This window comes from Neophocaena asiaeorientalis, unplaced genomic scaffold, assembly GCF_003031525.2.
Source record: "Neophocaena asiaeorientalis asiaeorientalis breed wild unplaced genomic scaffold, Neophocaena_asiaeorientalis_V1.1 scaffold14, whole genome shotgun sequence".
NCBI lineage: Eukaryota > Metazoa > Chordata > Mammalia > Artiodactyla > Phocoenidae > Neophocaena > Neophocaena asiaeorientalis.
Window position 1 is genome coordinate 4,012,993 of NW_020175192.1, and position 25,301 is coordinate 4,038,293.

Below are 25,301 nucleotides of genomic sequence, written 5' to 3' on the forward strand. Positions count from 1 at the left end.
TATATTTTTTTTTTTTTTTTTTTTTTTTTTTTGCGGTACGTGGGCCTCTCACTGTTGTGGCCTCTCCCATTGCGGAGCGCAAGCTCAGCGGCCATGGCTCACGGGCCCAGCCGCTCCGCGGCATGTGGGATCTTCCCGAACCGGGGCACGAACCCGTGTCCCCTGCATCGGCAGGCGGACTCTCAACCACTGCGCCACCAGGGAAGCCCTCTATATAACTTTTACATATTTAGAGAGTTAAATCAATTGGTAGATATAAATGCTGATATATAAATAGATAGAGATGTATAGATGGCCCAGTACCACAGTGAATGAAATTAAACAGCCTTGCAGTATGTTCTGATATTTTGTAATGCAAAATTACCCCCAAGTCAACTCTTTTTCTAAAAAGTTCCCTTGTAGTTATCTACAAGAATCTAAAAGAAAACAAACAAATGTACATAAAACAGACACATACTCACAGATACAGAGAACAAACTAGTGGTCACCAGCTGGGAAAAGGAAGGGGAGGAGGGGCAAGATAGGGGGATTAAGAGATACAAACTACTAGGTATAAAATAAATAAGCAACAAGGATATATTGCATAGCATAAAGAAATATAGCCATTATTTTTTAATAACTTTAAATGGAGTACAATTTATAAAAATACTGAAAAATCAAAAAGTCCTTTTGTATTCTTCCTTAGTGCTCGTTCAGAAAAACTTTTGAATAAACCTTCCAAGTAACTTTATTCCTAATGGGGTATTCTAAATATATACCAGAGTCAATCTTCACCCGCTCACACACATCCTATGTTATTATAAAGATAATTACATTATACATGCATTCATTCAATCAGTAAGTATTTGTTGAGTATGGAGTATACATCAGACACTCTTCTATGTGCTGGTGATGCAGCAATAATCAAGCCATGGACTATCTGTTCACTTTGTTATCTTGTTGCTGTTGTTCTTTTGCCAATACCACCTGGTGTGTGTGTGTGTGTGTGTGTGTGTGTGTGTGTGTGTGTGTGTGTGTGTGTATTTAATTTGCTATGGATGATTACTGTTCCAAATTATTAAAATATTCATGCACTTGGTTAATTTTTATTTCTAGATGAAATTTAGGATCTGCTTTTGCAGAAGAGTGGTTCAATTTGGGTTAAAAGGGGCATGTTGATGGGGATTTAATAAAGAATGAATTGGATGTAGTTTGACTTTAAAAGAAATAGCTATCTATTTATTCCAATTTCCATGTGTCTTTCAGTTTTGTTAAATCATTTATACCTTTGAAGTACTGGAAAGAACTTATTAACTTTATTCCTATTTGTTACATAGTTTTTATTTTTTTAAGAGTGTAGTAAACTTGCCTTTTTAATTTCATTCTCTATTTATTGACTTCGGATTTATAGATAAACCCTTATGACATTAACTATTTCCACCCTGGAAATAAAATGTCATATATCTATATAACTATTTTTTTTTTTTGTGGTACGTGGGCCTACTACGTGGAATACTACTGTATTCCAAGCGCAACATTTTTCTTTATTGTCAAATATAACAGATCTACTTCTAATGATTCATTATTATGTATTAAATTTCTTATAAATTACTGGTAGAAAGTTTCTTCAAATTAATGATATTAAGCTTTATTCTGAAGCACGTTTTTGAGGAAGGAGTATTTAGTGTTATAGATTCTTCCTCAATTACTTGTGATAAGGATATGTTTTTTCTTTGTTTAGTATAATAATCACATGAATACATTAATTTATTAGCATTCTTCAGAATAAACCTCGTTTGGGCATATTTTTCTTTTGATTATACTTGTGGATTTACCTGTTAATATTTATCATAGGAAACTTGCATCTATGTTTGTTACACTAGATCATAGTGTGTGTTCGTGTGTGTGACTCTGTGATGCTGAATTCTTCTTTACTACTAAAATTAGCTGAAAATTGTATGTTTATTATCTGCCAACTAGTTCAAATCAGACACTGTCCACATGTCGTTGGTAGACCTCGGGAGGTCTCTAAGATATTTTTAGTGGGTCTATAAGGTCAAAAAGTTTCTTAATAGTAATTAGACTTTATTTGCCTTTTATATTGTGCTGACATTTGCACTGATCGGGTAAAAGCAATAGTGGATAAAACTGCTGGTGCTCTAGTTTGAATCAAAGCTAGTGGTCATTATATTATTCACCGTTATGCACTCTAAAAAAAACCAGTTTCATTTAAGAATGCCTTTGGTAAAGCTGTAAAAAATTACTAATTTGCTAAATTTTTTTTTTTTTTTTTTTTTTGCGGTACGCGGGCCTCTCACTGCTGTGGCCTCTCCCGTTGCGGAGCACAGGCTCCGGACGCGCAGGCTCAGCGGCCATGGCTCACGGGCCCAGCCGCCCCGCGGCGTGTGGGATCTTCCCGGACCGGGGCACGAACCCGTGTCCCCTGCATCTGCAGGCGGACTCTCAACCACTGCGCCACCAGGGAAGCCCTAATTTGCTAAATTTTAACATTTGAATACTCCCCTAATATTGTGACAAATGGAGAGCATGCATAAGCTCTTTTCATGCATAACCACAATATCTTCTCAATTACTACAGATTCTCAAGGAAAACACTGATGTGATTGTTTGAATTACAGACTGAATAGTCACATTTACCATAGAAAACAAGTTTTTATACGAAAGAACAACTTACAGACAAACCATGGTTATTCAGGCTTGGGTATTTGGCAGACGTTTTCTTAAAAGTGAATGAGGTATGCCTGTTACTTCAAGGAAAACAACTGAATTTGAATCTTTCAAGTGAAAATTAGAATTTTGGAAAACTTTTATCCATCGACAGAGACTTTATTTTCCCATTACTTTTCTGACGATATTAGTGATGATATTAATGAATATAAGATTATGGTATTTCATAATGAAATATGTCAACATTTAGAAACTGCATAATTCAGTGAACCAAATGACCAACACATGATGTTACAAAAATATACATGTGTAAAAGGTCCACTTGAATTGTAATATAGACCAATGGGCTTTAGTGTAACGGGGTATAAATAATCCACTAATTTTGGTTTCAGATTTAACAATGCAACTAACCTTTTAGAAATTTTCACTTTTCAAGTTTGGTGTAGTAACAAAGTAGACTATGCACAGTTTTCTGAAAAGTTATTAAAATTCCCTTCCATTTTATAACTATATACTTGTTTCAGGATGGACTGGGACTGCATCTGGAGATGATGAATTTGGAGAGAAATCACAATCTCATCAATATCGATTCCTCCAATCTTAAAATATGGCATATTCTTGAATTTATTAAATACTTCCATGATTTCTCTTAGCAATACTTTGCAGTTTTCTATTTAGTGGTCTTGTACATATTTTATTAGATACATTCTTAAACATTTTCTGTTTCTTGGTGCTATTGTAAATGGTGTTATTTTAAAATTTCCTTTTCTAATTTATTGCTGATATAAAGAAGTCTTTCGACTTTTATGAATTACGTAACCAATGACCTTGGTAAATACACTTATATATGCAAATTATAATTTATTTGTAGATTATTTGGGGTTTTCATTGTACCCAATCATATTATTATTAATGATAGTTAAATTTCTTCACTTCCAATTGTTATATTTTCTTAATTAATGTTAGTCTTGATTTTTTTCTTTACTAGTGTTAGTAGAGGCTTATCCATTTTATTTATTTAATTAATTAATTAAATTTATTTATAACAAGAACTTGCATTTGGTTGTAGGACGTTTGGATACAGAATCTATACTGACCATGAAGGTGTTATGGGTATTCTGATGTCAGCAGTGTTAGCACAGCTAACCAATCATTCTCTAATGATCTTGGTTTTCATTACATTTCATTTTCATGTAGTTCAAATTACTGTCTACTTTCCCTACTGATTTCTTCATCCAGGTTATATTCTCCTTCCTGATTTCTATCCTGGTAGTTTCAGGCATTTATACTTGTCCTTTCCTATTCTTGTAGCTTATACTCCACATATTGGGGAACCAATGTGAGGATCTGTCAGCTTCTAAGTATGTCACCTCAGTGGGTCACTAAAGAACAAGCAACATGACCACAGGTTAGAATAATGAACCTATTGGATCTACTGTTAAGATGGATTTTTCAAAGATGCCAGGTATCACCTGGATTCTCTGTAGGCCTACGCTACTCATGATAGCAGTTTGGGTCCTCTTATGTGAGTCTGTTAAGTAAAGGTTCTCTATTCCCCATTCCCCAGTGAACAGCTACCCCAAATGGCTGGAGGTCACTTTGGAGGGGAATAATTGAGGAAATTGCTACTTTATATCCTTACTTGGGCATTGTAGGATCTCACCCTCAACTTGAACGATGAGCTCTGGCTCTCAGACTGGCTTGGGTCCAGAAATTTAGCAAGGGATTGTGAATTTCCTTTAGTAGTAACTGGCACCAGTCCTTTGCTCATCTCTTCTTAATTTTCAGTTACATACATCAAGGGATATCATCATTGACTACCCAGATCTCTCTCTTTTTTTAAATATAAATTTATTTTTTACTTACTTATTTTTGGCTGTGTTGGGTCTTCGCTGCTGCACGCAGGCTTTCTCTAGCTGCAGCGAGCGGGGGCTACTCTTCGTTGCAGTGTGTGGGCTTCTCGTTGTGGTGGCTTCTCTTGTTGTGGAGCACACGCTCTAAGTGCACAGGCTTCAGCAGTTGTGGCACACGGGCTTCAGCGGTTGTGGCTCGCGGGCTCTAGAGCACAGGCTCAAGAGTTGTGGCGCACAGGCTTAGTTGCTCCATGCCATGTGGGATCTTCCGGTACCAGGGATCGAACCCATGTCCCCTGCATTGGCAGGCAGATTCTTAACCACTGCGCCACCAGGGAAGTCCTTACCCAGATCTCTCTTAATCACAGCCACTTGGCCTCTGCTATTCTGGAATTCAAGCATCCCTAGTGACACTGGGTGCCCAACTCCATGATGGTACTTCCAAACATCGACCCTAGTCTATAGAAGAAAGCTACCACTGAGATCTTCAACCACATCAGGATCTCCTCAGAAGTGCATTTCCTCATTGCTTTAGTGAAAGGAGTGTACTCTGGGCCATCCGGATAATTAGGTGCTAGATTTTGTAGTATCCTTATGTTCTATTAAAATATGGCCACAACTCTGAACTTTTGGCCCCTTCTGTATTACTCCATTAAGGTTGTTCTGGCATATCAACCTCATTTATTGTAGGCCAGATTGTTTCCCATCTTCAAGGTTCCATCCAGTGGCGAATCAAGGCTGGCCCCAGGTTACCTTGCCAAGGTATTAAACCCTGATTCACTAGACAGCATCCTCCTTTTCCAGGCTTATACTTTAATATCTTGGGGTCAACATCCTTAACATCCATCCCCGGCATGTTCTCCATGTTCTTGTCCACACATACTAGCAAATTCTACGATTTAAAAAAAAATAACTTTATTCCAATAGCAGAGGGTATGTCTTCACTTGGGCTGCGTTTAGACTTGAGACTAGTTAGTGGTCTAGTACCAAAAGGGAAGGCAGGGACAGATCTTGAGAAGAACAGGCATCATCTTGTGAGACATCCGTCTCATCTAAGTCTCTCTGGTCCGCAGGCAATGTGATGCTGTTCTGCCCCACCACGGGGAGAGCAGTAACTTCACAGCCCAGGGGGTTCTGAGGGATTTGGAGGTGTTAAGTTTCTCCAGTGCATCTATTCCAACGTGCCAAGCCCAGAAATGAGTACATGAGTACATATTACTATCTGGCCAGCATGAAATCCACTTTCAGAATCCTATCTTGAGTGTCTACTTCCTGGGACAATTTCTGGTCCAGCTAATGTGGTTTGAGTTTCTCCAGAGACAGACTGTGAAACAGAGATGCATATGAGTAATTTATTTGAAAGGCGTATTAGTTCCCTACTGATGCTGTAACAAATGACCACAGAGGTAGTGACTTAGAACAACCCAAGTTAATTTTCTCATACTTTCTGTAGCTCAGAACTTCAGACAGGTAAACTAGGTCAGGTCCTCTGCTTACAGTCTCACAAGGGTAAAACCAAGATGTGGGAAAAAGCTTCCTGTTTCTTTGGTGGCTGTCAGCCAAGGGCTTGTCTTTTCTCCAAGAAACTATCAGCGTTTCTTCTTGTGCTTCCATGTGTCTTCATCCAGCAGTAGCGGCTTGAGTCCCTCTCACTTTCCAAGGCTACTTGAGCCCCCTTCTGCCACACCTCTCTGACTTCACCTGGAGAACATTCTCTGTTTCTAAGGGCTCATGTGATTAGCCAGGACCCACCCAGATAATCCAGGATAATGTCCCCTCTTTAATGTCCACACCCTTAATTAGTTCTGCATATTACCTCCTGCCATGTAATATGCATATCCACAAATTCCAGGGCTTCGAGTGAGGACGTATTTGAAGGTCCATTCTGCCAACCACCAAAGCGCTGGTATAGGATGTTAGGGAAGGGAAGCAAGCCAGTACGAGTGGGTTTGTGAACTGTTTGCTGCTCCTGTAAGATAAAGCTAAATCCCACAAGTACCTCTGGGAAATGACACAGAATAGGGGACAGCAAACATTTTCTGTAAAGGATGAAATGGCAAATAGTTTCAGTTTTGCTGAAATGCTGTGCCGTATGGTCTCTGTTGCAACTATTCAACTCTGCTGTTGTAGCACAAAAACAGTCATAAGCAATATGCAAACATATGGGTGTGGCTGCGTTCCAATTAAGTAACATTTACAAAAATAAGTGGCAGCTGAATTTGGCCCACTGGCTATGGTTTGTAGAACTTTGATGTAAAGCATGCCTCAGAAAATTTCCTCCTAAGGGGCAAGGAATCTGGGACATTTATTTACCATCATAATTATCTGAGGGCCGATCGATAGTCCTGAGTACGTTAAGTCCTCCCTGATAACTGGCTGAGTATTCTACTCTACTGAGGCCAGAGGAAGCACTGCAACAGAAAGTATCAGATACTTGAAGCAAAAACACTCTACAGGAACAGTCAATGCCAAGGAAATACTGGTAGAGCATTGACAGCATCTGCTGTAAGTGTTAATCTGTCTACAGCCTGCAGTTGTGGAAATTCACAATGTGTAGATTTAGCCCTAGATTATGTTGCTTCATTTTATCCTTCATTAAATATAACTAGAGTATTTGGCAAGTAACTGGCACATATTTAGGGGTAGGTGAATGCAAGATGAGCACAGTACTATGTATTTATCAAAAAAACTAAGATGACATTGGAAAATCTGAGATAGTTAGAAAACATGTATACATATATAGAGAGACACACACACACATACATGTATGTATAAACTTTAGGAAATGGTACATGATTAAGAGAATGTGTAGGGATTTAAAGCTATGTAAACAGGTAGTGGTTAGCTATTTTTGTAGGTGGATAAAAAATTCATATAACTGCTGGGGGAGTAATCATGAAGAATTTTTTTTTATTTAAATAGGGGGAATTATTAAATATTACAAAATAATGATATAACATACTAAATATCTGGTCCTATCACTTGAAAATAGTGTGCATTGAACATTCGGTTGATGGAACTATAGTAGATTACACGTTTATATTTAGAATGAGTAAACAGAACAAATTTTGATCATCCTGAAACTGGGAAATGCAGGAATGTTTGAGGAAAATGAAGAAACATCCATTATAATGATTAGACATCCTTTCAACCATAAGAGACAGAAAAAAGTTGGACCAAATTCAGAAGTTTGTAGAGAAAACAGAGACTGAGGTCATGATTTGGCTAAAAGGGAATTCATTTAGTCCATATATTCAAAATCTCTCTGCTGGTATAATTGTGAACGGTGTCTTCAAACCAAGGTTTCATGACTCATCTGTCTTCTCAGCTGACGAGGTGTGGGGAAATGATTCATACATCTTAATTTATCCTCATTTTCACATCTTAATTCTACTGAAGACTTAGTTGCATATATCATTCCATATATGCCATGACCACTTACTGGAAACGTAAGAAATTGTGTTCAGATTTCAGTCTTAATTACTCACCTGTTCACGGTCACAGTCACATTCTTCCTGAGGTTCCAAAATCCCATTACCACACACCGACTGATTTTGATATAATGGTTTCAGTTTTGAAAAGTTCTGAAGACACTGACCCTCAAATGTTGAAACAAAATATCTATAGTCACGCATGCTGCAGTTGCTAAACATCTTTATACCACTGGAAACCCTAAAAGGAAATAACAGTCCTCAGGTTAAGTAAACCTAGCTAATAAAACCACATCTAAACAATGCTCCATGTATAATGATACGAATTGCAAGATGGCTCAAACGAAAAACTTGTACCTTGGTGGAGACAAAGTCAAACATGATTAATTTTTAATTTATCATTGCTTATCTTTAACATTAAAAAAATAAGCATTGAAAATGTATCTTTACAGGAAAGCAATAAGGTATAATGGTTAAATCTATCTATCACCCATCTATCTACCTACCTATCATCACCTATCTTTCTCCTTACCTAATATGCTCTTCTCTTACATATTGAAAGCTTCCTTCCCTTATTTCCATTAAATATTTGCTCAAATGTCACCTTCTAGAGAGGTCTACCTTGACATTATCTGAAATTGTGTTCCCTCCCATATTCTCCTTCCAATTTCAATATTTATTATTCTACGTAGTAGTTTCACATCATGTAAAAATAAGATTTTTTGTTTGTATCTTTTAATATATTTTCACATGACCTAAATTTTACACTAAAATATAAGTCCCTTGAAGTTTTATATGTTCATTTCCAGTGGGCTGTCTAGTAGCTATGTCTAACAGATGTCCAAAAAACATTTAAAATACGCGAGGTACAGTATTGAACTACTGTTCTTCCCCACCAAGTCTGCTCCATCCACTGTTCTCAGTTGCTAGCAACTCCATTCTTCTGGTAGCTCAGGTTGATAACATGGGTGTGACCCTGGACTTTCTGCACTAATACACACACACACACACACACACACACGAATATAACACATCCAATTAACAATTTTTATATGGATTACATGTTGAAATGATAATATTTCAGATAGACTGGGTTAAATAAAATAATTTATTAAGATACATCACTAATTAATTTTATCTGCTTAAAACAATTTTTTTTTTTTTTTTTTTTTTTTTTTTTGCGGTACGCGGGCCTCTCACTGCTGTGGCCTCTCCCGCTGCGGAGCACAGGCTCCGGACGCGCAGGCTCAGCGGCCATGGATCACGGGCCCAGCCGCTCCGCGGCATGTGGGATCCTCCCGGACCGGGGCACGAACCCGTGTCCCCTGCATCGGCAGGCGGACTCCCAACCACTGCGCCACCAGGGAAGCCCTAAGACAATTTTTAATGTAGCTACTCTAAACTTTACAGCTCTCCATGTGGCTCACATTTCATTTCTGTTGCACAGTGCCACTCTACGCAATCATGTCTGAAATAATCATGCCTGAACAGCTGTATCTGAGATGACAGAAGTCCTGGGTTGTCTCCTGAGCCTTCGAGGAAGGAAATATATAATTGCCAAGGTTTCAGAGTTGGTAGTGTCTGAGAAAAAAAGTGAAATGCTTTAGCCTTTACTGGCACAGCCATTTGTAATGGGATAAATAAGGGAAACTGGGAGGAATATCACAAGCAATAATAGTATTTAAGCAAACTTCTCTATTAGTTTTAACTACATTGTTTGTTTTTTTAAAAGGAACATTTATTTATTTTTGGCTGCATCGGGTCTTTGTTGCTGTGCGCGGGCATTCTCTAGTTGCAGCGAGTGGGGGGCTAATCTTCGTGGCGGTGTGTGGGCGTCTCATTGCGGTGGCTTCTCTTGTTGCGGAGCACGGGCTCTAGGCAGGCATGCGGGCTTCAGCAGCTGTGGCTCGCAGGCTCAGTAGTTGTGGCTCGCGGGCTCTAGAGCACAGGCTCAGTAGTTGTGGCGCATGAGCTTAGCTGCTCTGTGGCATGTGGCATCTTCCCAGACCGGGGATCAAACCCGTGTACCCTGTGTTGGCAGGCGGATTCTTAATCACTGCGCCACCAGGGAAGTCCCAACTACATTGTTTTAATCGGCATCTGTGCCATTCTGCTTCTGTAGGCCACTCTCATGCAAAAAGCTACAAACTCTGAGCACTGACATCCTTTTACACAAAATTAGTTTAAAAATACACAGGGACTCAGAGGTTATTTTCTACTTGGACCACATGTTTTCTGAGTGACAATTAAAAGTATTAGTTAGAACTTGGAACTTTTATTTAAGGTGGGTACAAAACAATTTAATTTTTTAAATCTTTGATTAAAAGATGACCATGGGGGGCTTCCCTGGTAGCGCAGTGGTTGGGAGTCCGCCTGCCGATGCAGGGGACGCGGGTTCGTGCCCCGGTCCGGGAGGATCCCATGTACCGCGGAGCAGCTTGGCCCGTGAGCCATGGCCGCTGAGCCTGCACATCCGGAGCCTGTGCTCCGCAACGGGAGAGGCCGCAACAGTGAGAGTCCCGCGTACCACAAAAAAAAAAAGATGGCCATGGGAAGGAAGGAATGCAAGTGATATATATATATATATATATACACACACACACACACAGACACACATACATACATATATAATAGACACAAGGCATTTGAAACAAATATTAAATAATTGGCTTTTTGGGGGGAAGACTACCTCTGGGTCTAAAGACAGCTATAAAATAAGTTGGGCTAAGGCAGCTGCCTTGAAATACTTTGATTTCTTATCCAAAGTTCCAGTTGTGGGGTAGGAAGAAAATTGAAATAATTATTTCAGGAGAGCGCAGCACCCTCTGCAGGCCTGACTGTCTCTGACCCCATGGGCATTAACTTGGCAAAGTATCAACTATCCGCTTTCCTTTACATAGGCGCTTCGGTAGCTGTTGGAATGAATCTTAAATTTGTAATTACAAAATATGTCTTCAACAAGTCCAACAATCCTATCACTTTCCTAAGTCATTTCTAAGTTCCAGTCTCCAAGATAAGTGTTTCACATCTTCTATCAAAGCTTCCTATCAGAATAAACCAGATTCCCTACATCTTTACACCTCCATTAACCAGATTCCCTACGTCTCTATCTGTTTACTCTCTTAATGTTCTATCACAGTAACTGAATTTATCCTCTCCTCTCTAATTTCCTCCATGATTTTGCTCTTAACTCTTCATATGTCCAAAATCATCATCTTTTCTTTCTCTTCTCTTCATTTTGATCAATCTATAGATAATATGTCGTGTCTCTCATCAATAAAATCCCTCCTTTGATTATAAATCCCACCTCATAACCCCCAAAAGGTTGCCTGTATCCTTCATCTCCATCCTATTGCCCCCCACAGAGTTTATCAGGTTCCTTAAAAAGAATCTAAAATATTGATTGGGATTGCACTGAATTTATAAACCTCTTCTGAAAAAATTTTATAATAGGTCATCTATTTTCTTAGTGCTGGTATACACATACTTGTACACATAGTAATGGTTTTCAAGATTGACCACCCTGATGAATTTTTTGATGTTGTTCTGACTGTGTACTGGTTCTGTGGCCTCTATGTAGGTAGTCAAGCATAATAACTGCAAAGAAGGACAATTATTTTCCTCTTCAAATCTTTTCTTCCTTTTTTTCTCCCTCAAAATAATAGCCAAAGCTACTAGTACTACGTTATATTGTTAAGGGTGATTTTGCCTTGAGCAACAGATACAACAGGAACAAAAACAACAACAGTATCTATGTGAATTCTACATTTCATAGTCTTCATAAATCTTTAAAGTTTCCCTCTAATTCCCTTGAGTGAATATTTCATTATCATGGGGTTTACCGCTTTCTGGAGTCTTATATCATGTGAACAAATTCATTAGTGTGATATCTCTTCAAGCACAACATTCCTTCCTAATTTTTGTTTTTTTGTTTTTTGTTTTTTCCGTTACGCGGGCCTCTCACCGTTGTGGCCTCCCCCGTCGCGGGGCACAGGCTCCGGATGCGCAGGCTCAGCGGCCATGGCTCACGGGCCCAGCCGCTCCGCGGCACGTGGGATCCTCCCGGACCGGGGCACGAACCCGCGTCCCCTGCATCGGCAGGCGGACTCCCAACCACTGCGCCACCAGGGAAGCCCCCCTTCCTAATTTTTGACGTGGGATTGAGTATAAAAAATAAATTCATCATGTCTTGTAAACCTCACAAATATATGTGTGAAATAAATTCAAAAGAAAAAACAAGGCTTACACTGCTTCATGATTCATTATGCACATAGCGCTTGGACAGGAACATTTATGGATGTCATCATATGTTAATCCTATTTTAAGGCCAAGCAGTTGAGCTATAATAACGGAAAATCCCTCCAATGTTATTGCACCTGGATACTAAGATAAAGAAGGTTGAAGAGAAAACCATCACACAAGAAGAAAACAAAAGCAAGTAATACATCAAAACAGTTTTGTTCCTATAAAATTTTATATTTTAATACCTTTTCATGTTGACCATATTTTATTTTGATAAAATAGTTAATTTATTAAGAAGCATGATATAAAGTAAAATGTAATTCAACTACCAATATCCTCTGGCGTAAAATTAGGCATGCCCAGATTCTATAGCCTTAAGCACACTTAGTGTTTCTGATGTAACCAATATAAAACACATTTATTTAACTTTCTTATTAAATCAATTCATTCAATTAACAATTATTAATTCAGTATACACGTGTCAGGCACTATGATAAAAGATAAGAATATAGTGGCATGCATGAAAGAAAGGACTTTGTCCACACTTGCAGTTATATTACAAAAGTGGAGAAAGAAAATTAGTAGGAAATTAATAACAAACTCCCCAAATATAGAGAGATCATGAAAAGTGCTCTGAAGAAATGGAGTGCTCTAATAGAGAATTCTGAGGAGGGGTATAAGATACAGATAAGATACTTAGGAAAATCTGTTTGTGGAATTGATGTTTAGGCCAAGATAGAAAGTTTGGAAAATGACCCAGCCTCATTAATAGCGTTAGGGAGCTTGTATGGGAACCTGTTCAAAGGCTGTAGTATAATGAGTGAAGTGAAGGAATGACAGAACGGAAGTTCGAGATATAGGCAAGGCCATGGTAAAGAAATTTGAAGTGAGATGTTACCAAAAAAAAGATTGGTGGTAGTGCAGAGTGGCATTTCATATGATTTAACCTGGATAAATAAACTGTGATACTTTTCTCATATTTTTAATCATTACAAGAAAAATTCTTAGAACTTCTCCAATTTTTCTACATCAATAAAAATACATAGTGAGTAAAACTGAATTAATACCTAAAAGAAAAAATATTGTGTGTATGTATGTGCACGTGTGTGAATGAAAACATAGAATATTATCTAGCAACATGGAAAAATGACTTAGTAGGTACCCTCTCTTGAAAAAAAGGGAAAATCCCAGTGTCAGAATTTGAAAGGAGGCTAAAGACAAATCAGAACATGAGAGATGATATCTGGCTGACCACCAGGTTTTAGGGCAAGATGTAGGAACCAGAAGCTGGACTTTTAATGCCAACACAGAGAAAGGAGAAACAGTCTTATACTTTCATATTTATAGAGTTGAAAACAAATCTCCCGTATAAAGCCATGCTACAGAATAAAATAAGCCCTTAATTATACTGTGCAGGAAGAGAAGGTAGATTACACACAAAAATTAATAACAGGAATAAAAAAGATGACATCAGTAAAGATCCTCAGATTCAAAAGAGCTATGAGGTGCAAAAGAATGAAATTGGAAACTTGTCGTATACCACTTACAAAAATTTACTTGAAATGGATTAAAGACTTAAACATAAGACCTGAAACTGTAAAAGTTTTAGAAGAAAACATATGGCAAAAGCTGTTTGATATTGGTCCTGGAAATGATTTTATTGGATTTCACATCAAAAGCATAGGCAACAAAAGCAGAAATAAACAAGTGGGACAACATCAAACGAAAATATGTCTACACAGCAAAGGAAACAATCAACAAAATGAAAAAGCAACCTATGGAAATGGAGAAAATACTTGCAAACCGTATACCTGATGAGGTGATTTAAAAAATATATAAGGAGCTCATAGAACTCAACAGCCAAAAAGCCCCAAATAACTCAATTAAGACATGGACAAAGGGCCTGAACAGACACTTTTTTCCCCCAAATAATACATATGAATGGCCATCAAGTATATGAAAAATGCTCAACATCACTATTCGTCAGAGAGATACAAATCAAAACCGCAGTGAGATATCACCTTCTATGGGATAGGATAGGTAATATCAAAAAGAGATAATGAATGAGGACATGGAGAAAAGGCAGCCCTGGTGCACTGTTGGTGGAAATGTAAGCTGATAGAGTCATTGTGGAGAATAGTATGCAGTCGTCAAAAAATTGAAAACATATCATATCATATGAGCCAGCAGTGCCACTTCTGGGCATATACGCAAAGAAAACGAGACCCCTTTCTGAACTCCCATGTTCACGGCAGCATTATTCTCAATAGCCCAGGCTTGGAAAGAACCTGCATGTTCACCAGTGAATGAATGGGTAACGAAAACGTGGTAGGTATACAGTGGAATGTTAGTCAGTTATAGAAAAGAAGGAAGTCCTGACATTTGTGACAACATAGATGACCTTGAGGGCATTATGCGGAGTGAACTAAGTCAGACAGAGAATGACAAACACCCCATGATTTCATATGTGGGATCTAAAACAAACGAACAGAAAACGAAACGGAAACAGACTCACAGATACAGAGAACAAACTGGTTAGCAGAGGTGGGGACTGCTGGTGAGATGGATGAAATTCATGAAGGCGATTAAAAGGTGCTGACGGAGAAAGACAAATACTGTATGGGATCACTTACATGTGGAATCTAAAACAAAAAAAAAAGATGAAAACCACTGACCTCACAAAAACAGAGAGAATGGTGGTCCCTAGGAGCTGGGGAATTAGGGAAATGGGAAGAAGTTGGCAAAAGGTTACAAACTGTCAGTTATAAGATGGATGAATGAGTCCTGAGGATCTAATGTACAGCATGGCGACTATAGTTACTAATACTGTATTATATACTTGAAATTTGTGAAGAGAGTGGATCAAAAGTACTCTCATAAATAAAAAAGGTAAACTATGTGAGGTGATGGATATATTAATTAATTTTGAGAATCACAAATAACTTACATCAAATTATCACACTGTACACTTTAATTATATTAGTATTTTATTTGTCAATTATACCTCAGTAAAGCTGGGGGAGGGGGGCAGGAAGAGCTGTGGTGTGTTGTACACGTGTGTGCACACAAATACAGGAAAAACATAGAGAAGAAAAATGAATATTGGACAGTTTCAGTAGAGACTTGGAATCTATAGTATAGAATCTAATAGATACTTCAGGTCATGAAGAAATTGGAGCCTGCCGGGCATTAACAGAAGCTTGCAGCATTGGTCAGGAGTCCATGCTCAAAGGAAACTAACTCTAGAAAGAGACAGTTTTTGTGACGTTTAGACTCAGGCCAGGTGTAATAGACATGGCATATGGGTTCACAGGGAACTCATGGAAAAAATGTTTACTATTTCTGGCCTGGAAAATATAAATTGTGAATACGAGCAGGATGATGACTGTGAAATACACAAGCAGAAAGCTTCAGAAAGAAGACCCTCCAAATTCTGACCGCCACATTTCTGGCTGATTTTTGAGACACTCGTCCATGGAACAGCCTCAACACAACTGAAGATCTCAGCTGAGGCTAGAGCTGTTGTTCATGATGAAGAGCTGCTGTTCTAAATTTAACCAAGAGCACTGTGTGACAAAACAAGCAAACACAAAATCAACCCTCATCAGAGAAAAGCAGCAGAATCCAGACTCCCTATGAACGTTACAATGTTCAAGGTAACAAAGAATATCATTGAAAAGGCCATGAAAACTGAATTGGGGTGTGAACAATGGCCCATAAAACTGATCCAGGATGTGTATTTTAGAAAATAAACTGTCTTCTGAAATGGAAGATTTAAAGAGAAATCAGTGTCTCCTGACATAATTCTCAGAAATATCCTGAATACAGTCCAAAATTACTCATCATACCAAGAACCAGGAATATCTCCACTGTAATCAGAAAAGACCATCAACAGAGAGCAAAACCAAGATGGTTCATACAATGCATTCTGCAACAAGGATTTTAAAGTAACTACCATAAAAATGCTCCAACAAGCTATTACAAAAACTGTTAAAAGAAATTAAAAAACAGAAAATCTCATCAAAGAAATAGATAATATAAAAAGAACCAAATGAAAGTTTCAGAACAGAAAAATACAATAATAAAAAAATAAATAAAACCTCAATAAATGAACTTAGTAACAAAATGGAGGTGTCAAAAGGGAGAATCAGTAAATTTAAAGATTGATTAGGGGCTTCCCTGGTGGTGCAGTGGTTGAGAATCCGCCTCCCAGTGCAGGGGACACAGGTTTGAGCCCTGGTCCAGGAAGATCCCACATGCCGCGGAGCAACTAAGCCCGTGCACCACCACTACTGAGCCTGTACTCTAGAGCCCACGAGCCACAACTAGTGAAGCCTGTGTGACACAACTACTGAAGCCCACACGTCTAGAGCCCGTGGTCTGCAACAAGAGAAGCCACTGCAATGAGAAGTCCGTGCACCACAACAAAGAGTAGCCCCCGCTCGCCGCAACTAGAGAAAGCCCGCGTGCAACAGCGAAGAGCCAACGCAGGCAAAAATAAATAAATAAATTTATATATAAAAAAACATTGATTAGTATAAATTATCCAATCTGAAAACGGAGAGAAAATAGTTTTTTTAAAAAATTAACAGAAATACAGGAGCAGTGGGACAATAACAAAAAAATCTAACATTAACATCGTTAGCGGCCCAGAAGAGGAGAAAAAGTGCATAGCTGAAAAATACTTGAAGGAAAAAAGGCTGAAAATCTCCCAAATTTGGCAAAAGACACAAATCTACATATTTAATAGATTCACAAAACTTCTGACAATAAACTCAAAGTAGTCCATGGCCAGACAGATCATAATTACATGGCTAGAGAAAAATTTTAAATGCCTTGAAATCAACCGAAGGAAAACAACATATTGCTTATTCAGGAACAATGATTACTATGACAGAGGATTTCTCATCAGGAATAATGTGGGACAGAGGATGTAGGACAATATTTTCAAAGTGCTGAAAATGATTTTTATCCTGCAAAAATATCCTTGAAGAATAAAGAAGAAGTGAACACATTCTAAAATGAAGGGAAATTCAGAGACTATGTTCCAAAAGCCCTGCATCCCACATGCCGCGGAGCAACTAAGCCCGTGCACCACCACTACTGAGCCTGTACTCTAGAGCCCACGAGCCACAACTAGTGAAGCCTGTGTGACACAACTACTGAAGCCCACACGTCTAGAGCCCGTGGTCTGCAACAAGAGAAGCCACTGCAATGAGAAGTCCGTGCACCACAACAAAGAGTAGCCCCCGCTCGCCGCAACTAGAGAAAGCCCGCGTGCAACAGCGAAGAGCCAACGCAGGCAAAAATAAATAAATAAATTTATATATAAAAAAACATTGATTAGTATAAATTATCCAATCTGAAAACGGAGAGAAAATAGTTTTTTTAAAAAATTAACAGAAATACAGGAGCAGTGGGACAATAACAAAAAAATCTAACATTAACATCGTTAGCGGCCCAGAAGAGGAGAAAAAGTGCATAGCTGAAAAATACTTGAAGGAAAAAAGGCTGAAAATCTCCCAAATTTGGCAAAAGACACAAATCTACATATTTAATAGATTCACAAAACTTCTGACAATAAACTCAAAGTAGTCCATGGCCAGACAGATCATAATTACATGGCTAGAGAAAAATTTTAAATGCCTTGAAATCAACCGAAGGAAAACAACATATTGCTTATTCAGGAACAATGATTACTATGACAGAGGATTTCTCATCAGGAATAATGTGGGACAGAGGATGTAGGACAATATTTTCAAAGTGCTGAAAATGATTTTTATCCTGCAAAAATATCCTTGAAGAATAAAGAAGAAGTGAACACATTCTAAAATGAAGGGAAATTCAGAGACTATGTTCCAAAAGCCCTGCTTCAGAGCTGTAACATCTGTAGTGAAGAAAGAGGGACAGAAGGGATATTTATATGCGAAGATATAATAGACTATTCTTCTTCATTTGACTTTTTAAAAAAAATTATGTTTCAGGGTTAAAAACAAAAATTATAATTTAGTGTGATATACTTCTCAATGTACTGAAAAGTAACATTTCAGCAAGTTATATCATAAAATTCCCTGTTTTATGATTATATACATGATTTGGGACCTAAAATATGGTGTTAACATTTCTATATTCTACTTGAAATGGTAAAATGCTGGTACACAAACTTGTGTGTATGTGATCGTGTGTGTGTAATCATACTACAGAAAACATGAAAAATGCTTTACAAAGAGAAATATTGAAAAACACTAAAAATCAGAGATTGATCGTTTCTGTAAAGAGACAGGACATATTTGTGTACTATATAGTGCCTGTCACAACTATAATTCTGATGTTTTATCAGGAAAGTAGTCATAGGCATTAGGTAAATGAATGGATATAGCTGTGTTCCTATAGAACTTTATTTACAATATATGTGGTAGGCCAGATTTGGCTGATGGGTCACATTTGCTTATGTCTATGATGAATAAATCAAAATAGAATACTAAAAATTGTTCTAGTATCCCAAATAAAAACTGGAAATGCCAACGGAGGACCACAAAAAACAAAAAGATAAAACAGAAAACATATACTAAGTTGACAGACTGAAATACAAACATATCAACAGTTAGATTCAATGCAAACTGTCTAAACATACTGATTAAAAGCCACAGATTTGCAAAATGTAGGAAAAACCACGTTCCAGCTATATGCCGTTTACAAGAAACTCACATAAGATATAAAGATGAAAGTAGTTAAGAAAAAAGATTTAGTATGTGAACATTTATCACAAGAAAGTTGGAAAGGCTACATTAATAACAGGTGAAGTTAACTTCAGAGCAAAAATTATCATGGACAAAGGATATTATATAATAAAAGGTTTGATTTGCCAATAAAATATAATAATCTTAAATGTTTGGGTACCAAACATAAGAGCTGCAAAATATATGGAGCTAAAATGAATACAACTGAGAGAATAAATACACACATACATAATTTAGTTGGAGACTTCAACAACTCTCACAACTGAGAGAAGCACTAGACAACTGGATATTGTTTAGAAGACATGAAAAATACTATCATACTACAATACCTATAAACTACTCAACTGCAGCATGATATACATCTTGTGAGTTTTGTAACATATGTAGCTTAAAGCAAGGTGTTTATGGACTTCAGTGATTGCAAGGTTTGTACCCATGACATGAAGTAGCACAATTTAACACTCTGGGAAAAGTTAAGTCAATCACTCAAGGCTGGGAAAAAGAGAACCCAAAGAGAGCAGATGAAATAATTCCTGGAAATCACACAGAACTGGGAATAATTGCTGGGCACACCAGCCAGAATAGAAACATTCATAATTCATGGGGCTTTGGATAGAGGGACTTAGAAGTCTACTGTCTCCTGATTAGTCTGGAACAAATTCACTCTGTATGAAATGCCTCCTGCTGCCACCTGAGAATATTTGAAAGAATGTTTGGACAGGACCAAACTCTTTCTAAGTAACTTGACTGTGTCCTAGGATAGGAAAAATAACACACACACACGCACACACATGCACATAAATATGCAGCAATCAGCAAGGTATAATTCAAAGTAGGAAACCAAATAAAATGTATAAAGCAGTATATATCAGTGAAAAGGGCCAAGTAGGTAGCTCCAAGGACCTACCTGCTGCTCCACAAAAATACTGAAAATTTGAGGAAAAAATCGTCAGCATCGAATTTGTCAGAACTCTAGAAAATAGTAAAAGATTTACAGCAATCAAGTGAATGCTGAAACTAGAAAAAGGCAACTTGAGAATTTATAACTTGTATTTTAAAACACTACTGGAATATTAGGTTAAAATATTTATTAAGATTTTTTTTTATAGACAACTTAAAAATAGTAGGAAAGCTCTGTGGCATTTTCACTTCCTCTAATCCTGCCCCAATCTCCAGCATGAATTTATTTCTGAGCCCTTCATTCTGTCCCATTTGTCTATACAGCTGTTTTTATACCAGTACTATACTGCTTGGATTACTTAAGCTTTGTAACATATTTTGAAATCAGAAAATGTGATGCCTCCAGCTTTGTTCTTCTTGCTCAAGATTTCTTTGGCTGTCCCGAGTCTTTTGTGATTACACATGAATTTTAGGACTGTTGTTTTCTATTTCTGTAGATAATGCCATTGAGGTTTTGATAAGGATTCACTGAATTTGCAGCTCACTTGGGATAATATGGACATTTTAACAGTATCAATTCTTCCAATCAGTGGATATGGATGTCTTTTCATTTATCTGTGTCTTCTTTAATTTCTTTCATTTGTGTTTTAGAACTTTTCACCTCTCTGGTTAAAGTTATTCCTAAGTATTTGATTGCTCTTGATGCTATTGTGAATGAGATTGGTTTATTAATTTCCTTTTTCAGATAGTTCATTGCGTATAAAAACATGACTCTTTTTTTTTTTTTATGGTACGTGGGCCTCTCACCGCTGTGGCCTCTCCCATTGCAGAGCACAGGCTCCGGACGCGCAGGCTCAGCAGCCATGGCTCACGGGCCCAGCCGCCCCGCGGCATGTGGGATCTTCCCGGACCGGGGCACGAACCCGTGTCCCCTGCATCGGCAGGTGGACTCTCAACCACTGCGCCACCAGGGAAGCCCAACATGCCTCATTTTTGTATATTGATTTGTTTCTGCAAGTTTACTGAATTTGTTTATTAGTTTTAAGAGTTTTGTTATTGTTGTTTAATATTTAGGACTTTCACACATATGAGCATGTCATTTACAAACATAGATAATTTTACTTCTTTTCCAATTTGGATGTCTTTTCTTTCTTTTTTTTTCTTTCTTTCTTTCTCTCTCTCTGTTTTGTTTGTTTGTTGGGGGTTTTTTTGTCTAATTGCTCTGGCTAGGACCTCCAGTACCATGTTGAATAGAAGTGGTGAGAGCTGGTATCCCTGCCTTGTACCAGATCTTAGATGGAAAGCCTTCAGTTTTTCCCCATTAATTATGATGTTCCCTGTGGGCTCTTCATACATGTCCTTCATTGGATTGAAGTAATTTTCTTCTACTTTTGGAAATTTGTTGAGAGGTTTCATCATGAATGGATGTTAAAATCTGTCAAATGCTTTTTCTGATTCTATCGAGATGATCATGTGAATTTTCTCTATAATTTTGTTGTCATGGTGTATCACATTGAATGCTTTGCATATGTTGAACCTATGTTAAACATATGTTGCATCCCAGGAATAAATCCCTCTTGGTCATAGTGTATAATACTTTTAATATGCTAACTTTGGTTTGCTACTATTTTGTGGAGGATTTTTGCAGTTATGTTTACCAGGGATATTGGTCGTAGTTTTTTTTTTCCTGTGGCATCTTTGGCTTTGGTGTCACGGTGATGCTGGTCCCATAAAATGGGTTTGGAAGTGTTCCTTCATTTATTTTTGCAAGATTTTCAGAAGGAATGGTATAAATTCTTCCTTGAATTCTTGATAGAAATATCCAATGAAGCTTGTCCTGGACTTTTCTTTATTAGGAGGTTTTGGATTACTATACTAATTCAACCCCTTATTTGTTATTGGACCGTTCAGTCTTTCTGTTTCTTCTTGATTCAGTATTGTTAGGTTGTATGTCTCCAGGAATTTATCCATTTCTTCCAGGTCATCTGATTTGTAGGCATAAAATCATTCCTAATACTCCTTTATTATCCTTTTTATTTATCAGACATCCATTGTAATGCCTCCTCTTTCATTTCTGATTTCATCCATTTGAGCATTTGAGTCTTTTTTTTTTTGCTTAGTTTAGATAAGGGTTTGTCAATTGTGTTTGTCTTTTAAAAAAATCAACTAGATTTGTCAAAATTTTCTATTGTTTTTCTACCCTCTATTTAATTTATTTCTGCTCTAAGCAAAGTCTTCAGAAAAACAGAAATGGAGAAAATATAACTCATTTTATGTAGTCATTATTACCCTGATATCAAATCCAGAAATAGTCAATATCAGAAAAGATAACTAAATTTCAATGTAACTCATCAACTTAAAGGCAAATTTTCTTAAAATGTTACCAACTCAAAAGGCAACAATAAATTAAAAAAAGACAATGCAGGAATGCAAAGCAGGTTCAACAACTGAAAATCGGTCAATAATATACTCACCATATTAACAGACTAAAGAATAAAAATCATATGTGACTCAATAAATGTAGAAAAAGGCATTTGACAAAATTTAACATCAATTTCTGGAAGAACAAACAAATAAAAAACACTAAGCACGTGGGAATCAAAAGGAGCTTCCATAACCTGATAAAGGACATCTACCAAAAAACCTATGACTAACATTGTACAAAATGGTGAAAGACAATGCACTTCCTCAAAGATTGGGAAGAAAGCAAGGATTAGGACTCTTACCATTTCTACTCAACAACATAATGGGGATTCTACCTGGTGGAATAAGTCAAGAAAAAGAAAAAGCATGCATGTTGAAATGAAATAAATAAAATTATCTCTATTCTCAGATGAACTAATTATCTACACAGAGAATTCCAGTCTATCAAACAGCTCATATAACTAACTGTCTTTCCCAGCCTACAGAGGGTAGTCACCACAGGAAGCATAGATAAAAGTTGGGTGAGTTTGATGGACATCATAAATATATTCCAATAGCTCCATGTTTATAAGACAATGAATTCCTTTCTCTTCATTACACCAAGTTCACAGCAAATAGATGACCACTGATCACACATGTCAGTCAATCAATAAAATGATTAAAACCAATCCCAAATGTTTGAGCTGGTACCTCAAATCCAAAATCTCAAGTACTTTCACCTATATTAATAAATTTAGTATGAATCAAATATAATTCTGTTCTTCTTTGTTTAGAACCATTAATATCTATTCCTTCGATTGTTCCCCATTTCTTTGGTTTATAAACTGTTGCCTTCCAGGGAAGCCCTCCCAACTTTTATTTTTAATCAGTGAACATAAGGGCTGACGGGAATAGAGCAGGGGTCAGTAAACTATGGTCCAGAGACCAGGTCTGACTTGTGACCTGTTTTGGTAAAGTCTGCAAGTAGGAATGTTTTTTAAGTCTTTTAAATAGTTGAAAAAAATCAAAAGAAGAACACTATTTGGTGGCAAATGAAAATTATATGAGACTCAAGTTTTAGTAGTGATACATTAAGCTTTAATGAAACATGGTCTTGCTCATTAATCTGTACCTGTCTACACTGACTCTTGCACGGATCACATGGCCTGCAAAGCTGAAAACATTTACTATCTGGCCCTTTACTTACAGTTTGCTAATCCTTAAGATAGAACTTGAAGTGACTGTATCATTATAAGGCATCCAACTCAAATAATGTCATTAGAGGATCTCTAAGCAAGAGAAGCTAGAAGGCTCACCTCACCAGGCAGATGAGGATCAGCTACTACAGAAAAATCCTTAGACAGATTTGGGGTTTTAGAATTATCAGATTCATCTTGCTTGGTTCATCCAATGTTACCATCCCAAATCTAAAGTCTCACTCCTTTCCAATTAATACGCTAATTATAAAATAACAGATCTGGTGCCACCTTGCATTTTTAATTCTGCAACATGAACAATTAATTTGGGGTGTGATTCTCAGCCATATTTGCCTAGTAGTTACAAGAAAAAAAGAGATTATTTTAAAGCCACCACAGGATCCAAGAAGAATTTAATAAAAGCAAATGAGTAACAGGTAACAAACAAATTATTGTTGAAGCAACAGAGGATGATGAGGCGACTCTGAGACTAGAAAAGCAGAATGTTGCTACCAACGCCAAGACTGGTTGGATGTATGAATGAGGAACTGTCATTAGAATTCATAAACAAGTGCTGATAAGCAGGAGGAAAAAGCACAGAGGGAGGGGATGTTTCACACGACCAGGAAGCAATGGTTCTGGGGCACTGCTCCAGGCAGGGCCAGAATGTAAAGACACTATGACACTTCCCTTCCTCTCTCCAATCATCCACACTTGCTGAACATACCCAAATGCCAGAAGCCAAAGAAGTCCAGGGAATATATTGTTCTTATGATGTAATCAGAGCAGGTAATAAGCAGAAAATGGATCTGAGAGCACCTAGTGAGGGACTGATCCACAATATAAGTATTAAGAAATATTAGAGGATGTAGAAATAAAAGAAACAATTTAAATAAGAGGAAAAAAATAGATGATGAATCAAAATGCTCTCATATATAATTAACCAAGTTCCAGAGAGGAAAGGGAAAGAAAAAGATTAGCAAATAAATAATATTGATATAATAAAATTTCTCAGGTCAGACGTAAATTAGTATCCAGATTGAAAGGGCATCAATATAACAAGCATATTGGATGATAAAAGATACCTCGCAATGATAAAAAGATCTTAAATGTTTCTGCAGAGAAAACAAGCAGACCACGTACAAATAAGTGAGACTAAGAATGGTGTTAAATTTCTAAAGAGAAAGTAAAAGGAGAGGACGTTTAAAATTTCAAGGTGCAATTATTTCAAAACCACAATTAACCAATCTTTTAAAATAGCTACATTTTCTTTCTTTCTTTCTTTCTTTCTTTTTTTTTTTTTTTGCTATATGCGGGCCTCTCACTGCTGTGACGCGCAGGCCCAGCGGCCATGGCCCACGGGCCCAGCCGCTCCGCGGCTCATGGGATCTTCCCGGACCGGGGCACGAACCCACGTCCCCTGAATAGGCAGGCGGACTCTCAACCACTGCGCCACCAGGGAAGCCCTAAAATTGCTACATTTTCAATGACGCAACTCCCAAACAAGTTACTACCCACCTACTTTTTCAGTAAATTATAGGAGTGTGTATTCTAACCAAAATGAGTAAGCAAGCCAGGAAAGAATACACATTTTCCAAAGGAGACAAGACAGAAGATTCTTAAACAGCTATGGAAAAAGTCCAACGTAGATTGGTTTAAAAAAAAAAGATACATCTATAGAGTTAAAAAAAAAAAAAAGGAATTTCTGAATCATGTAGGAAAGTGGAGGCAATTTATAACTTAATTAAAGAATTTGGACAAAAACAGTATGATGTAACTACTAATTTGGGAAGAACCAAAAGTTATGCAATAAAGGCGACAATCTCAGTTCATTATTTGCCTCATCAGAGAATTAAACACAATTCTAATA

General features: G+C 37.4%; 1 protein-coding gene across 1 annotated transcript in view; it reads right to left on the bottom strand.

Moving 5' to 3' along the window:
* ADAM18 (ADAM metallopeptidase domain 18) overlaps positions 1-25,301 on the bottom strand; it is a 90,989-nt gene that overhangs the window by 33,413 nt on the left and 32,275 nt on the right. Inside the window, exons 13-14 of the mRNA XM_024764959.1 lie at positions 12,197-12,333; positions 8,008-8,191 (exon numbers count right to left, since the gene is read on the bottom strand). Coding sequence (XP_024620727.1) covers positions 8,008-8,191; positions 12,197-12,333 — 321 coding nt within the window. The remainder of the gene's footprint in view (positions 1-8,007; positions 8,192-12,196; positions 12,334-25,301) is intronic.